At 37.9% G+C, this 17,953-nt stretch overlaps 1 protein-coding gene across 1 annotated transcript in view; it reads left to right on the forward strand.

Annotated features, from left to right (window-relative positions):
* The window catches only part of LOC120440702 (protocadherin Fat 4), a 27,504-nt gene continuing 9,551 nt past the window's right edge, over window positions 1-17,953 (forward strand). Inside the window, exons 1-22 of the mRNA XM_039613832.1 lie at window positions 1-115; window positions 2,409-2,480; window positions 4,036-4,199; window positions 4,689-4,736; window positions 4,833-4,922; window positions 5,092-5,178; window positions 5,495-5,602; window positions 5,698-5,811; window positions 6,338-6,431; window positions 6,521-6,639; window positions 6,861-7,034; window positions 7,159-7,287; window positions 7,492-7,647; window positions 7,930-8,110; window positions 9,099-9,232; window positions 9,387-10,334; window positions 10,517-10,642; window positions 11,249-11,500; window positions 12,898-12,996; window positions 13,188-13,360; window positions 15,377-15,528; window positions 17,204-17,511. Of these exons, the coding sequence (XP_039469766.1) occupies window positions 40-115; window positions 2,409-2,480; window positions 4,036-4,199; window positions 4,689-4,736; window positions 4,833-4,922; window positions 5,092-5,178; window positions 5,495-5,602; window positions 5,698-5,811; window positions 6,338-6,431; window positions 6,521-6,639; window positions 6,861-7,034; window positions 7,159-7,287; window positions 7,492-7,647; window positions 7,930-8,110; window positions 9,099-9,232; window positions 9,387-10,334; window positions 10,517-10,642; window positions 11,249-11,500; window positions 12,898-12,996; window positions 13,188-13,360; window positions 15,377-15,528; window positions 17,204-17,511 (3,804 nt within the window). The 5' untranslated portion in view covers window positions 1-39. The remainder of the gene's footprint in view (window positions 116-2,408; window positions 2,481-4,035; window positions 4,200-4,688; window positions 4,737-4,832; window positions 4,923-5,091; window positions 5,179-5,494; window positions 5,603-5,697; window positions 5,812-6,337; window positions 6,432-6,520; window positions 6,640-6,860; window positions 7,035-7,158; window positions 7,288-7,491; window positions 7,648-7,929; window positions 8,111-9,098; window positions 9,233-9,386; window positions 10,335-10,516; window positions 10,643-11,248; window positions 11,501-12,897; window positions 12,997-13,187; window positions 13,361-15,376; window positions 15,529-17,203; window positions 17,512-17,953) is intronic.

The raw sequence follows: 17,953 nt of genomic DNA on the forward strand, positions 1-17,953 counted from the left end.
TGTCGGTTTTCAGGTTTGGGGAAAAACAACTGTACCGACATGGACATGTTGAGTAAGATTTGTCTGGTCCTCATTCTATCCATATTTGTTTGTGTCATCACTGGAAGTCCAATAGGTGAGTGCAGCCTGAATAGATGGAAAAAATGTTATTTTGTACCATAAACAGCTGGAAAAATGATGATGATTGTTTTCAGTCTATGCTGAAGGCCTTATTTTTACTATATACATATACTACATTATACTGATAATGGAATCATTAATGTGTTTTTTCAATACTTACAAAAATCAAACAGAAATACATGGTATTTGTGTAGTTATAGATGATAAGTTTTGACAATGGGATACCTGGATTCATAGTAAAGTGACGTTTTGAGCTATCATTAACTCCTGCAGGGTATCAGGCTATGTTGTTAGTAATCCATACTAAATGTACCATAAAGCTTTTTATTTCTGCTTGGACTATAGCAATGGCAAATTGTGCTGATAATGCTTGATTTCAAACTCATTTCACATTTCAGTATTTTTGTTTCAAAGTCCAGTTTAGAAAAGATTGTGTTGTAGTGTGTGAGAGAAAAGCTACATTGATCATTTTAATGGCTATAAAAGAATCTAGACTATTTTTAACTCTCACTGGTGCCTCAGTTCTTGTTGGTTTGTGGGAACTGAAGTAGCATTTGGATCCAATATATGACTAACAACATTAAGCTTTATTTAGCAGTAAGGATCCATTCTAATTAAGTGCTTTTATTTTTCATATGTGTATTTTGTTATTAATAGTATTTGTTGTTTTTTTTAATTGTTTGTTTGTTTCTTTTGTGTTTGTTGTCTGAACATGATATTAGGACCTGAGTAGGCTACTAACAGATTTTGCAGTTTTGTGTTGGAGTAAATTATTCACAGATTTTTCCCTGTCAGTGTGTCTTGTTTGTGTCATGGAAATTTGTTTAATAGAACACAAACACTTGATGAGTGTCTTTGAAATGGGTTTAATTACAAGCTGCAGCTTGCCCCAGGAGGCCCCCCTCCTCTTCAAGGGTGAGAGAGGGGTCTCTCTGTCTGTCTAATGCAGGGGTCTCAAACTCCAGGCCTAGAGGGCCTGCAGGTTTTAGATATCACCCTGGATCAACACACCTGAATCAAATGATTATTTCATTACCAGGCCTCCGGAGAACTTCAAGACATGTTGAGGAGGTAATTTAGCCATTTGAATCAGCTGTGTTGGATCAACACACATCTAAAACCTCGAGGCCTGGAGTTCGAGACCCCTGGTTTATTGTCTCTAATGTCTAATGGTGCCTGGGTGTTCTAGTCTACATCTATTACAATACTACAATGTGTGGAATAAAGTATAAAACACATATATGATGCTATCCTTCATTTAAAACTAATACCTATATATTATTGTCAGAACATGTGATCAATCCCCTAAGGTAAAAAAAAAAAAAAATTCCTGGTAAGTGAAAGATTAACTTCGAACAAGGAGGTTTTCATATGATATCAATCATTATTCCATCCATTCTCTTCCGCTTATCCTTTCCAAGGTCGTGCAAGGCGTGGGGGGTGGGATGGGGAACGGATTGGCACGTATCCCAGCTGCGAGCTGCAGGGTACAAACACCCTGGACAGGTCGCCAGGGCTAACACATAAACACAAACAAACATTCGTCTATCTACTGACCTATCCCCACTGAAATCAATCAAATCTGACAAAATTTTCCACCTGCTGCATTCCAAATCAACTACTTTTTTGTTAATAACTTTATCATAGCTAATAAAATCACACAAAATATTACGTTCATACTATTAAAATTACAGTTACATGCCCTCAAATTATATCAAATTATATAGTTATTTTATAATACTAAATGTTAAATATTAAATATGAGATTTTATTTACTGAAGGAACTAAAAGCCTTTATAATGATGATTAAACCCCATACAGCACGTACAAAAGGTGAGGTTTGTACGTTAAACCTTGGCCCTTTGCTGATATCAGGAGCAACATGCCCTGTTCTAATAGTCATGATGTCATGGAAATGGAAATTTTCACTTGGTTGTCATGAGTATATGAATCTTAATTGGTAACATAAAGTCAGTACGCATGGGAATATAGTGGAGTTCTATAGTTGGTGTTTTCAAGAAGTTAACACTATCAGAGAGAAGAAAGTGTCAAATAACAATATTGGCAAATCATTTTAGCACAGAAGGAACCACAGATAGAAGAAAAGCCTGGTATCAGAATGTAAAAAAAAAAAAAAAAAAAAAAAAAGGAAAAGGAAAAAGAAATCTCAGTAATAAAAAAATGGACATGCCCAGTTACATCTGCATATCAGCTGTTAGAAATAGTGGTTTTATGTAATATCGATAATCTGTTCACTCTGTGCTAACTCACTGGTTTTGTTTCTGAAGGTACTTCAACCATAAATTGTAATGCGGTGACTCCTCCTAAATATTTGGGTGAAGTCAATGAAGGATATTCAGGTAAAGTGTCTTTTTTCATCTTTACTTTATAATTTTTTAATAACACATTAATCAAACATAGTATATTCCTGTGTCAACAATCCTTTATTCCGGTATAAAATGAATAAATGCCTGATGGTAGTAATACAAGTGTCAAGGATGCACTGTGTGGCAGGCAGGATGAGGACCTACATGCAGGACTCAAAAAAGGAGTGAACTAGGGGAGACAGCTTTAATCCTGTATCAGAAATATTAAAACATAAAAGTATTAGTAAGCAAAAATGCAAAAACTAGAAACAAAGAACAAAAGCTAGGAAACTGGAAAACTAAGGCTACGTTCACACTGCAGGTGTTAATGCTCATTTTCGATTTTTTTGATCAAATCCGATTTTTTTGTCTGCTTGTTCACACTACAAATAAAATGCGACAGCAAACGCGCTCTAGTGTGAACGATCAAAGCGGCCCGCATGCGCAAAAGAAGATGTCACACACAACGCGCTCTGTTTAGACCCAGAGCAAACAATATTGTTTGACTGATGGCCCTTAATATAAAGACTTCGGACTTTACGTTTCCCAATTTTTGCTTTAAGTTATTTTGTTATTTACATAATAATGTAGATAACCTAATAATTATCCTTATTGCTGTTTTAGAAAGGAGCGGTGCTTCAAAGGATAGTTGCAGATTTCTGTCAGAATCTGCAGATTATACAGTACAAATAAAATGTTCACGTTGTCTTCCCAACAGTTTCACTAACATCTACACTGGATGGCCAGGAAGCGTTCGCGATGTCTTCTCCGGCGCTTCTCCGGCACTGATAATTGGCATCTGTCTTGTGTCAGTGACGTAAAAGACGGATTTAATGCGACATGACCGTTCAAACAGCAGTTGCTTTCTAAAACATCGGATATGTATCGGATTCAGTACCACATATGAAAGTGACCCAGATCGGATTTGAAAATATTGGATTTGTGCCGTTCACACTGTCATACCATGATCGGATATGGGTCGCATAGGGTCAAAAAAATCAGATTTGATGCGCTTTCGCCTGCAGTGTGAACGTAGCCTAAGACTGGAACAGAGAACTAGGAAGGTAACGAGAGGATGAGAAACAGGAGGGAAACACAGCTGGAACTGATCTAACACGATGAGAGAGGTAGGAAGCAAAACTGAAAACACTAACACAGGACACGAGACTATCCAAGTAAAACAGGAAACAACAACACACTAAGACACAGACAGAGGAAGCGAGAGACACGACTGGGAAATAAACACGGAGACAGAACTTAAGATTCACAAGAGACATGGCAGACTACACATGGAACATGGACTCAGGGGAGGCAAGGAAACAGAACCAGGAATAATACTGAAGAATATAACATTAACCAGAAAACACACACACTGCGTCACACACCCAGTATTGTGACAGAAAGACTATGGCATGAAGGAAACAAGAAGTAAAATGTGTTTTTTTTTCTCCTGGTCTTTAAAACTATCCATACTTACACATTTACTGTATGTCTAACGACAGTTATAGTGTTTATCCTGTATTCTTCATAATTCTCCATGATGCTGCAGGGGATGTGGAGAGGATAGAGGGTATCGTGGCAGGAACCAGTGTGAAGTTAGTGGACCATATCTTTGTTCCCCACCTTGAGTTTCTGGAGCTGAGTTTCACACCTGGGGACACCTTTGCAGTTGTTCGCACCAAGAAACCTCTAGATGCAGATGTTCCGATGTCTGTAAGTTTGGGTGAACCTATTTCCCAGAAATTCTATATGTATTATAAATACAGCTTATTTTAAATATCAAAAGAAAAGGAAACATTTTTAGTTCCCATTGACTGCTATACAGTATCTTCCCATTGCAGCTGAAGACCAATATACTAAACCCTCACAAACTTCATGGGAGCCTTTTGTCATAAAATGCCAAAAACATATGTAAAAAAAAAATGTATATGTAAATCAGTGCAATAAATAACAAAACAGCAGCGTATAGTCTTACACATCAAAACATTCAAGTGAAATTCTGCTGCACACACTATGGGCAACACTTAAGAAATTCTACAATTATGCAACGTTTTATTATAATCGGCTGCAGTTTTAATTAGATTTCATTATCTTTATTCTTTTTTTTATGCTGTTCGGTTTAGTTTAAAAATAAATGACTCATTCATAAATGAGACATTCTAAAGTTCGCTTATGGTAATCCACTGTGTTCCTGTCTTATAGAGCGCTACCACCCTGTATTATTCTGTCATGTGTGATGGTGCTATTAAGGTGGGTGATATTCTGTGGTTGCAAAGTTTCAGTATTTATGCATATACTTTACAAGATTAAATATGTCAAGTTATTATTATTTTTTTCATTTTACAGTACAATAACACTCGGACACTGAAAATCATTGATCTCAATGACAACGCTCCGATATTTGAAAAGAAACTGTACTCCAAAGATGTCTCTGAGGTTAGCCACTAAAATCTGTTAAAAAGGGAATTCAGACCACTTGCATGATACATTTCTATAAATGTGAGAATCATATGTGTACTTAAGAGGAAAATTAAGAAGATAGGATGGAACCACAAAACATGCATGTTTCTCTGGCTGCATGTGATTTAACTTTTTCTTCTTTCAGACACTTAATCTGAATGCTGAGGTTATTCGAGTGACAGCTACGGATGCAGACGCCACTTCGGAAAACAACAGAGTGACATATTCCATTGTAAAAACATTTAAAATTTCTTGAAAAGCTAGTGAGAGTATGTGTTTTTGAAGTAACACATGGGTTAATTTACTTGTCACTTCAGTGTTAGCTGAGAATAAAGCTCTTCACTAATTTTTGTGTTTCTTTTTTTGTGCACGTAAAAAAGAAACATTTGTCATGCAAATGTGAGTGAAAATTATATAAATAATTCAGCTTTCACATAAGGTAATTCATACTGGTCGTCGTTAATGTGTCTGTATTTAATCTGTCATTATAAAAAATAACAATAACAACATGGTGATGATGTTTTGTGGTTTTGTTGCTTTTTTATAAGGCACCAGCCACAGAAGACTTTGAAGTTACTGACTCGGGGGCGTTTATGTTGAAAAGACGTTTGAACTACAACGCAGTCCAAAACTACCACTTTACTGTGACGGCCAAGGTGATTAAAAATTATTTCGAGCAACTGATATTAATAAAAACTGAACTACTTGAATCAAGAAAATATGAATATTGTCTTGCTATCCTTCACTGCAGGATAAAGAAGGACTGAATGACACAGCCTCGGTGGTGATTAATGTAGATGACTTTGATAACTTGAATCCCTATTTCAGCCACAGTCTGTACCAGGCTTTTATTTCAGAGAACCAAGTAAGTCTCAAAATCTAAATTCTGTAAACGTAGTGTTTAATCACAAAGTCTTTAAATATTAAATCTGTAAATTTTCTTTTTTCTAATAATATATTTTATGTTCCTTATGAATTTGAAGTCATTAAGATAAATGGGGGTTTTTTTACAAACAGATTTGATTTGATTCTATAGCCATGTTTACATGATGAATACAGTGCAGTAGTAAATGCAAATAAAACTGTACAAAGATAAAGAAACAAACATAAACAAGATTCAGAAATGCTGATGCCTTCTGAGAGGATATACTCAGCCAAAACCAGGCCAAAGTCCAGAATTTTCTTCTTTTTTTTCTTTTTTTCCCTAAAATAAACACAAATCAGATTTCATTTATATATCTTCACTTTATAAATTAAACATGTCAAAATCTGCTAGTTCTTTGAGGCCCATCCTAGCTGTTATAGAGTAAAACGCAAGCAACGCTCTGGACACGTCACTGTGGCAGCTTTGAAATACAGAATGTAACTCTCGTGTTTTTTGTGTACTTCAGCTTGGATTATTCTATACCATTCAACCAGAGGCAATAAAGGCACAAGATGGAGATATTGGGATCAACATGACTTTAACTTATACCATCAGTGGTGGTAAATGCTTAAAAAACATTTTTGTTCAGTTTTTTTTTTTTTTACTAATACGACATTAAACCTGTGAAAAACTATTTATGTTTGTTTAGTTTCTCCAGACAAATATCAAAGAAACTTTAACACTGACCCCTCCAGTGGAGTTTTGTCTGTGATTGCTGCCTTCGATAGAGAGGAAATGAACAGCAGCATGATCTCTATCACCATCAAGGTACTGACATTTTAATCTATGCATTCATTAAGAGTAAAAAGGTCTGTTGTGTCAAAATGGTTCAGTCTTGGCTGAAGGCTCACCAAAATTTAACACAGTTAAACAGTTTTCACTTGTGTTACATATAGAATTTGCACAAAAGTTAAGAACGCGGCTCATATGAACAAATACTGCTATTCATTATCTAAATCTAAATATCGCTCCGCTTTAATGCTCTTCAGGCAGCCCAAACAGACGACAGTATGAAGACAACTGAGACAGTAGTCTCTGTCACCGTAGAGGATGTTAATGATAATGCTCCAGAGTTTGATGAACCCAGCTACTCTGTGACACTTCTGGAAAACTCGCCCGTTGATGCTGTTCTGTTCAAAGCTTCTGTCACTGATCTCGACCAGGTAGTCTACAGTTAAAATACACATACCATTTAGAGATATATTCTGTCAGTTGATGCTGTTAATAATATATAAAAACTGCATGTATATTTTTATTCACTCTCTTCATTTTCATATTTTTTCCTAGGGAGGGTTTGTGGGAACAATGAGGATCATTCCAGAGTCTGCTCCTTTCTCTATCAGCTCTGATGGGACAGTCAGAGTGAAAAACTCTACAGCTCTCGACCGAGAGACCACTGAAACAATCACATTTCAGGTCATTTAGATTTAAGATAAAACAACTGTCAGTATATACTGGGTCTTAATTCATGTTTTTAAAAAAAACCTGAATACTCAGTTTGAGCCATTCAGTTTTAAACAGACTAAAATAATTGAAAAGTGGGAGAAAAACTGTGTTTTTCAAAGAGTAAAGTTTGTCCCAACTTTCATCTCAACTTTGTTCTTCTTACTAATTTTAAAGGTAGAAGCAAGAGAGCAACATGAACCCAACAATGTTGCAACAACACAAGTTACTGTGACTCTTCTGGATGAAAACGACAACATTCCTAAATTCACCAGCGGCGTGTATGAGGGAAAAGTGTTTGCAAATCAAACAGAGGGATTGTTGCTGGTCCAGGTTAGTGAGTTCTACTCAATAATACATGCGGACAGATTCTATAACTGCATGTGTATTTTTTTCAATCACTTCAATTTACTCTTTTACTTGCATTGCATTCAATCATACCAACTCAGAAAAATATTTTTTTACAACTAAAAAAGATAAACACTTTCTCATGGCATTACTAAATCATATTTTATGCATATCATGCATTTTTTGTTTTTACTGTTATCATCTTGTGTTTTGCTTTTTTTTATTTCCATGTCATTTAAACTGTGATTTGTATTATGTGACTCCAAGGTTCGGGCAGAAGATCCAGATGTCGATGTAAATGGGCAGATTGCATACTCTATTGACTTTGGGAACAGTAGAGGATACTTCACAATCGATGAAAACACCGGAGAAATTACACTAGCTAAAACCATTCCCCTGCAGGAAAACCAGATTTTGGAGTTCCCTCTCTACGTAACAGCAAAAGATGGTAGATTTTGTTATTATTATTCTTATTATTGTTGTTGTTAATATTTTTGAGGTTGTTGTGGTTGTGGACATGGCTTGCCAGAATAGGTTATTTAATTTCAGAATCCCTTATTCTGACATTCACTAAATCATAACTTACACAACTGTGATTATTTGGCATGCAGCACAACTGCAGCATATGTGCACAACTTCACGGCCTGCTTTCTTAGTTGCTATGCCTAAGTGTAATGTCATAGCAATCACTCCACTTTAGCATCATAAAATTGCTACCTTGCATGTGCCAAGGTTATTAATCTCATATGAGTAATTCATGTTTTTCACAGAACTTCATTGCTTTCAACAAGGCATTTTACAGTTCTGTCACCTGGGTAACTTTAACTTCCAAAGTGAGTTTTTTTTTTTTTTGGTGGGGGGGGGGGTTGTTTTTGTTTCTGTTTTAATAAACAATGCTTGAGCTATATGAATTTTAATTTTAAAGAAACTCCATCTCAAGTATCACCACACCAGCTCCCCCAACACATTTGGGAGAGCTTGATAACCAGTGGAAAAGTGGGACATAGTGCCATGGAAACAGAAACAAATGGACACGTCACAAGTAATTATTGACAGACTTAGAAACAGAGAATGTTTGAAGTGTGGCTGAGCTGCTGTAATTCTGATCATTTATCTCCAGTTGAAACGTTGCGTTAGAAAATTTTCTCCAAGGCAAAGGTCCTTAGAGACATATCAGGGAGGCAACAGTGTCCAAATAGTAAGTGAAAACCAGTAATGGTAAAGGGTTTTTTTTAACTTTTTGCAAATGTCATACAGGTATTGACTATAGATGAGTTCTTATGCCATTGCAAGGCATCTACATAGTGAGAAAAGACACTATAGACCACACTAAGATGGAAGCAACTACTGTTACATAATCTTAAAGTAGACCAGCTGACCTCTTAATGCCTGCCATCATTAAAGTAGCATAATATTCTTCTTCATCTGTCCTCTAGGTGGCGTCATACCTCGCTCCTCCTCAGCACAAGTGAATATTTTTGCTCCTGGTGATTCAAAACCTCAGTTTTTACAAAAACTTTACCATTTTACCATAGAGGAGGAGCAGGAGCCAGGAGTTGCAGTTCTTAAGGTACGTTTCCCAGTGAATTTGTGTGCAAACCAGTGTTTTTATCATCCAAATGTCCCTGTGTCAAATGCCAAGTTACATTTAGCTATTCACTGTTGTTGCTATAGTTAACTTTAAATTTCATAGTAGGATTTTGTCAATTCTGTATTTCTTTCAGGTTAACTACCTTGCAGTACATCCTGCTATTCCTGTGTTTTTAGTTGCAACAGAAGGTGACAAATTCAAAATCTCCGACAGCGGTGAATTCACCACCAAGGTTAAGCTTGACCATGACGAAGGTCCTCAAAACTACTCAGTAGAAATTACCATCACTGACGGAACAAGCAGCGACAGTGCCGTGGTTGAGATCCAAGTCACTGACATCAATGACAACAGTCCAGTTTTTTCCTCCAGCTCAGTCACCAAATCTGTTCTGGAGGATGCAGAGGTAGGATTCAATGTTACTGCAGTTCCAGCTACAGACAAAGACAGTGGCTTCAACAAGGAGATCAGATATTCACTGAGAGGAGGAGAAGGGAGCTTTTCTATTGATCCTGTGTCTGGGATGGTCAGTTTGGCTGGTGCACTTGACAGGGAGACCAAGGCAGAATACAGCCTGCTGGTGGTGGCTGAAGATCAGGGTCGTCCAGCCAGGTCAGCCACAGCCACTCTGACAGTACAAGTATCTGACATCAACGATAACGCGCCAAAGTTCTCAGTGGCTGAGTATCAGGTTGAAATCTTAGAAACAGAGTCAGTGGGTGCAAGCTTGCTCACCTTATCAGCTCTAGATCCTGATGAAAGTGTAAATGGAATAGTTACGTACAGCATTTTTCAGCAAAGCCCTTCATCAGACCCTGCTGTTTTTGATTTGGAGTTGTCCACTGGGATCCTGCGACTGGTCCAGCCTCTAGACTACAGTGAGGTGAATATGTATACCCTGAAAGTTCAGGCCACTGATGGGGGAACACCTTCTTTGGTTGGGAATGGCTCAGTGGTGGTGAAGATAAAGGACGAGAATAATAATCCACCTGAGTTCAGTAAGGAAATCTATCACATGCCCGTCTATGAGAACCTGCCCGGTGGTGCATCCATCCTGGTGCTGGAGGTTACTGACAAGGATGAGGTGAGTTACATGACTGGGTTCAGCTGTGATAAGTTTTGGTTCTTATTTGGTCTACTGTGCCAAAAGACCAAAATGTTTTTCTGCAGTTGTACTGATATATCAGTATATGCGCCTAATTTGTTCTTAATAATTACCTTTGGTTATGAAGTCATCTGATTTAACACAACTACCTTCCTTTTTAGGGTGGATTCTCCAATGGCTACTTCCTTTACAACAATGACACTTTTGAGATCAATAAGCAGGGTGTTGTCTCACTGAGAAGAGATGTAGCCTTGGACAGAGAGACAAAAGACAGCTATTTGTTACAGGTAAATATACACCATATGCATGGTGATGAAAATTGTGATATTATATTGTCTTACACTATTGTTTGAAATATAAAAGAATGGTATACAGATTATTATATAGGTTATAGCTATCCCCATTGAGCTAATTTTAGTTTAATTCATATTATTATTATAGAATATTATTTAATAATAATAATGATAAATGCAGACATTCTGAGATTGCCATGTATTAATGTATACACATATCAAATATTTTCTGCTTTCAAAACATAAATACTTATAACCTAATGGTGAGCCATTGTACCATTTTTGAAATTATTACATTTGGAATAGGAGAATGAGAGGCACAGAATCAGTTCAGCAATATTTTTCAGATTTTTTTCATTATTCAGTCCTCTTTCCATTTTCTTTTTATGTGTACAAATATAACTTTACTGTAGTTAATTTGTGCAATGTTAAAAAGCAAAAATAACAATAATAATAAGTTAAAGGGAACAAATACTAAATGCCCAGGCTAAATTTAATTTTTTTTTGGTTAAAAAAAAGTAACTTGGTGACTAAGAGCTAAAGTTTGCAAAATCCTGGGGGGGAGGTTTCTGTAACTGTGTTTTCTGTGTCTCTATTCAGGTTGTCGCAGTGGATCAAGTGACTAATGGTCTGAGTTCCACGGCTGAGCTCAATTTCACAATCCTTGATTACAATGACAATTCTCCACAATTCCCAAGCATTCCTGACCCACTGATGATCATTGAAGGCAATTACTCAAAGGAAAGCCCAGGAGAAATTTTTACCATCACACCCACAGACGCAGACCTTGGGCTAAATGGAGAGGTCACCCTCTCCCTTATCTCCCCCCACCCACTCTTTAGATTCAGAGAGGTGAGGCAAAAGAAAAAAAACAGCTGGGAACATTTTCCAACATGCCAGAGTTCCATTTTTGTCTATTATAGCGACTGCTTTACCTGACATGATAGTTATATATTGCCACACACATATTAATTCTGTTCATTTATATTAGCGCAATCTGAAGTCTGAACCTCTGGCACAAAAAGAGCCTTATTTAGTATGCAGTATAAGTGGACATAAACCAAAAAAAACAAAAACAAATAAAGGAACACTTCTAAACACATCAGATCTCCATGGATACACCTCCACAGACAGGTAGCATGATGTTATCCATGCTTCTCCATACCCTTTCTTGTGGGGCTCAGGGTGAATCTGCTTTCAGCAAGGTACAAGTGGTATACCTCCCAATTCTATGGCAAATTCTGATTGGGCTCCACAGACAGTGCCCGACAGTGAGTACAGGGCCCATTAGATGATGTTGGGCCCTCAGTCCACCCTAATGAAGTCTGTTTCTGATTGTTTGCTCAGAGACATTCATACTACTGCCCTGAAGGAGGTCATTTTGCAGGACTGACAGTGCTCATCCTGTTCCTCCTTGCACAAAGGAGCAGATAGTAGTCCAGCTGATGGATTAAGCACCTTCTATGGTCCTTTCCACCTATGTAGAGTAACTGCCTGTCTCCTGGAATCTCCACCATATTCTTGAGACTTTATTGTTCTGGAGACACAGCAAACCTGTCAATGACACATGTTGATGTGCCATCCTGGAGGAGTGGGAATACCTGTGCAACCTCTGTAGGGTTCAAGTGTCACCTCATACTGCGATACTACGGACACTAGTCGAATGTAAACCCAGTGAAAAAACAGTCAGAAAATATGTTGAGGGACAAAAGGTCAATGACCTCCACCTGCAAAACCATTCATTCATGTTTTGAGGGCTTCTCTCCTTGTTGCTGCTCTAAAGCACCTGATGTTAATTCTATTAACAACAAACCAGCTGAAAATGATTAATAATCCCCTTTGCTACTTAACTGACCAGATCAATATCCTAGAATTTACACTGACTTGATGATACTGTGATTAAAATGTGTTCCTTTATTTTATTTTTATTTTATTTTATTTTAGTGTATATTACAGAAAATAAGGAAACTCATACTCACAATAGAAATTCATAATAGGTCCTTAATTAATTAATTACAGTAGTTGTGGGTTCTACACTGCACTGTATATGGAAGCAGCAACAAAAGTTACAGTATAGACATTGTTCGCAGTGCTGCATATTTTAGGATAGGATGGAAAAATCTGTCATAAAGAGGGGCAAAATGATTATATCACTATTATGTGAGTGCTGTTGGGCTGGTTGTAGTTATGTTGTAGGTATAGTATAATTATGTTGGATGTGTGTTGCAGTTTCATGTGTTGTGTTACAGGATGGGACATTGCTGGCTATTGGTCCTTTGGATCGGGAGAACAGGGAAACATATGACCTGACTGTGAAGGCTTTAGACAAAGGCAACCCTCCAAGAGAGGTAACTACAGAAAATGCTTACAGACCCTGAAACAGCCAACATTCCAAAAAGCTATTGCATTTTACAAAATTAGGTCTACTTTTGGTCAAGTTGAGCATTTTCACATCATCCATCCATTGTAATGGATCATGTCTCATCTTGCTTTGTAAAAGTGTTCTTTATTAAATTGAACTTTGGACTTTGCACACCAGAACTTCACCTCCATCAGAGTAAGCCTCGCTGACCTGAACGATAACAAACCCGTGTTCAGTTCCAGCGACTACGTCAGCACCATCCTGCTGAAAGACGCAGAGGAAGGAAAGCTTTTGCTCACGCTGTCTGCTACTGACAGAGACACTGGGAACAATTCTCTCATCACCTACAGGTCAGTTCAGATGGACAAGACGCTTTTGGAATGTGACTGCAAAATCATTTCACCTTCTTTATGTAACAAATTGAAAGTTGGTTGGCTTTGGAAAATTTCAGGGACTCCGCAATTATGTTTTTTGTAGCAAGATAATATATTACAAATAAATACAAAGAACACAAAGAACAAATTCAAGGACTTGCAACCATCTGCTACATAGGAAAACAAGGACAAAAAACATACTATGGGAGAGAGTAGTCAAAAGTTAGTGGCATGAGGCATGCAAATGCATCATGAGTGAAAAGAGGAGAATGGAGAAGGAATGCTCAGTGCATCATAGGAAGTCCCCCAACATTCTAGCAACTCTGCTACGGGAGAGTTCAGGGTTACCTGATCCAGCCGTAAGTATAGGTTTAATTAAAAAACAAAAGTTTGAAACCTAATCTTAAAAATAGAGCAAGTGTCTGTGTAGTAAAGACCCGGTACCACCAAAGTGAATGCTGTTGCATTTTATTGAACAGGTTTCGCAGTTTCTCTTCCTGCCAACACTCTTTCGCTCTGCTTTCCAATGTCCACACTGCAGTCACTCCAGGGCATGTTTCAAAATGGTGCTTTATGTGAGTGGTAAGACCGGGCAGGTGAGAAACACATCTCCAAAACGTTGTTGCAATGCAGCAACATCTGCTCTCTGAGCCTGTGTGAGATGGTTGTCACAATGGAGTGAGGATGGAATAGTTAAATTTGGCACTTCCGGCGCCAACTTATCTCTTTCCTTAAATAGGTTCACCAGAGATGGATTCAGCCTCTCTTTATGCTTTCAGGAGGCTCAGATTATATGATTTGTGTGGCTTGCCCATGTCCAACCACACCCTGGGCAGGTCACAAATCCAAGAGCAATTCATCTCCCAGTAAAAATTGTCTGAGTTTAGTCCCTCTGTTCTAAAGTCACTGCTGACATTCCTGGGCCTGGAACAAATTCTCCTGTGATAACCTCCCCAATTTGTATAGCTTTGCTCTGAGGTCCAGAACTTATTGAGTTTTCTTTGCATAATCATTGAGAACTAAAACAAGCAATACCCCTGCACACTCCAGTGAAATGGCCCAATGAGGTCCATGCCAATGCGCACAAACGGGACCTCCATTAATGGTAATGGGCACAAAGGCTCAGGATGGCTGACTGGTTCACCAACTGACATTCCAGACAGGATGCGCAACATCGGCGCACATCCCAGCTACTAAAATTGGGCAATGATTTACTCCAGAGTTTTATCATAATTTCCTGGCTGCTTTTAGGCACCAACAACTGGGTGTATGAGTCTCATTACTCACTCAATATAAACTGTCCCTCATTACAAAATGCAGAAATTTCAGTGCTACATCAACTTTTATCACTCTGTGAAAGGCTGAGTGCAGACTGTCATCACAAGACTGCTCTTGTGGGAAATCTTTTGTGGAGCAAATCACCGTTACCAGCGGGGTCTCCCGTGAAGGCCCCACCATTTCCTCTTCCCCAGAGTTGGTGTCTGATGACCTCGTGTCACCACTGAGCACAGCACAGGCATACATACTTCTGTATGTTTCTCCTGGGCTGGGTGAGGGTGTCAGAAGGCTGGTGGAGCACATCATCTGCGCAGCTTCAATGAGTGGACATTCTTGGCAAACGTTTCCCAGCTGCCCACACGTCCAGCACTCCTGCCCTAACTGTCATGCTGCCCTGAGTGGGCAGGGCACAGCATCCATAGCCACAGCAAAACATCTGTGTGCAACCAAAGTCCACAGTTGAATTAAGTAAATCCAACATGTTCTTTTTTTCAGCTTCTAAGGGAAGCATGTATTTTTTTCTAAAGTATTGTGTATGCAAAAGAGACATCGTCTACGTGAATTTCTTTTTTGTTTGTTTATATTTTATTTTTTTATCTATTAAAATGCATGGATTAAACATATTTCAAGACAGTTTAGTGTTGTTGTATGTTGTTGTAGTTGGAGTATTTATTAAGGTTCCTTAAATGAACTTTTTCATTTTTGCTGTTTTAGTTTCTCTGGAGAAGGTTCTCCATACTTGGACCTAAACACCCAGACTGGGAATGTGACTTTGACCTCTAAATTTGCTGATTTAACAGAAGATACCACACTTGTGCTGACAGCTGTGGCCACAGACCACGGCCAGTCCCCTTTGAGCACCACAGGTCAGTCTAATGGCTCTTGGCATCATCGGTTATTTGAGCTTTATTTTTTGATTTATTCGTTTATTTTAACTGTAAACCATAACATCATAGTACGCATGCATTTTAACCTTTCCAAGTTTAGGAATAAATGCATTTCTGCTTTGTATTGGGAACACATAGATAGGAAAAGTAAAACTGCAATGTCACAGCCCTGCGTAGGGAAAGTGCTATGTGAGGCATAAACAATCTAGAGTTGTGTTTTTTGCTGTTTTCATGAGTTGTGTTTTTGCGGAAAATTTGTTCTCAAAAACAGACAGTGAAAAAAAGGAATTTGACATGAAGAGATGGTCCTAATATTCCTAAACGAGGAAAAGGAGAAACTGACATTCTGGTTTCATCCAATTGTCATGAGAATGCAGCAGCAGGGAGAATTTCATAGTTGAAGCTGTTCACGGCTGCTTTCGTACATATTTCAGGATGTCAGTGGGGCAGTTTGAACTCTTGTTACCAGAATTGGGACCATATATGAAGAGGCAGAGAAATCATTTCAGAGAGCTGAGTAAGCCGGAGCTGTGTCTAGCTGTGTGTCTGAGCTAAAGTCAAAGTCAAAATCAAAATAAACTTTATTGTCATCTCTGCTGTACACAGCACAGTATATAGCAGAGACGAGACAACGAGGCTCCAGTTCCATTCAGTGCAAAAAGGCAACAATAAATATAAGAAGAGTAAGAAATAAATATACACTTTAAGACTAAGGTAAGGGGAGTAAATATACATTTTTAGGTAAAAAGGATCAATAACAGTCTAACTTTACAATTTACAATTGACATTTAAAGTGACCTTGAAGTGGTTTAAAGTGACCAACATGAGCAGGATTCCTGAGTGTAGGATTGTCCATAGAGCAGCATCTGTATTTACAAAGGCAGTGGTATCAAAGGCTGTTGAGGTTGTTGGGCTTGACAGAAAAGTGTAACTCTGTGTTATCTGCATAGCAATGGTAGGAGATTCCATTAAAACCATTAAGTAGGTGACCCAGTAGTCTGTTAAGGGTGGATTGGACCACCCTTGACTGCTGCCTATGGTGCCTCCTGCTAGTGGTGGAATTACAGAAGGGCAGGCCCATGAGTCTTCTAAGGCTGCACCCAGCCAGGTTCCATGCGCAAAGGGGGCAAACAGGTGCTCTTCCTTGAGCTCCCTTCTCATCCCTGGCAGGGTAAAATGGTTCCTTGGTTAATATCTTCTCATAGGTGTCATCTGCAGTATGTAGAAATGTGTAAAAATGTTTATGAATAACTCAAACACTGGACACATTTGAAAAACTTATGTTTAGACATAATGCTATATTTTATTAGTCTTCAGTTTCAGTCACTGTTTGATCAAGTTTAGGAATAAATTAATGAATAATGATTTATTGGAAGTTAACATGATTTGACTTTAAAAGCATCTTTTCACAATGTTAACCAATTCAGTTTAGTTCAGTTTTATTTCTATAGCATGGAAAATTATTCGACTCAGCTAAGAATTACACAAAAAAATTGACAGAACTTTCAGTTTGTACTAATAAATCCTAAATTTTGTATGAACTGTTAAGTTTCTAAAAATTAACAAATTAATTGTTCATGTGAAGATGCTGTTCGATGCATTTAAAAAAATTAGCTTCACCTGTGTGGGAGTTTAACCCATAATTTTCCTGCAGCTCGTGTTGTGGTGAATCTGAAGATTTCCAGTCTGACTGAGAATGTGGCCTTCCTGAGCTTCTCCTATAACTTCAGCCTGCCTGAGAACCAGGAAGCAGGGGTTTTGGTAGGCAAGGTCACTGCCTCCTCAGGAAGCAACCTTTACAATGTCACATATTCGCTGAATACACACAAAGACCTGTTCTCCATAAACCTCAGTGGAGCCATCTTCACCAAAGCACAGCTCGACAAAGAACAGCAGGAATGGTACTTCTTGGAAGTGGAGGTTGTGGACACACGGAACCCACCTACATCAGCAATGACGACGGTATTGACTTTAACAAAAATTTGCAATTTCACTGATTGCAGAGGAACAGAGGAAGGGAACAGAATTAGATTAGATTAGATTAGATTAGATTAGATTAGATTAGATTAGATTAGAATTAGAAAGTATGTCAAGATGCCACAGCAAATGTAATCAAAAGTGTTATTACATACAAAGCCCATGTATAGAGCTCCTTGGCAATCCAAGCATGACTAAATACTTGTCCATGTATTTTAAATTTTAATTAATTAATTGTAAAGTAATCCTTTTTACTTGTAGTGTTATTAACATGAGATTAGTATCACAGTCAGGAAATTAATTATTACAGTAGCAGAGTGAACACAGCAGGGATAAATACACATAGCATAACCTAACTACAATAATACTATACCAAAACAATACTGTAATACTGTATTGTATTGTTTTGTTTTTTGTTTGGTTCTGT

The sequence above is a fragment of the Oreochromis aureus genome, linkage group 6, assembly GCF_013358895.1.
Source record: "Oreochromis aureus strain Israel breed Guangdong linkage group 6, ZZ_aureus, whole genome shotgun sequence".
In the NCBI taxonomy this organism is placed as follows: domain Eukaryota; kingdom Metazoa; phylum Chordata; class Actinopteri; order Cichliformes; family Cichlidae; genus Oreochromis; species Oreochromis aureus.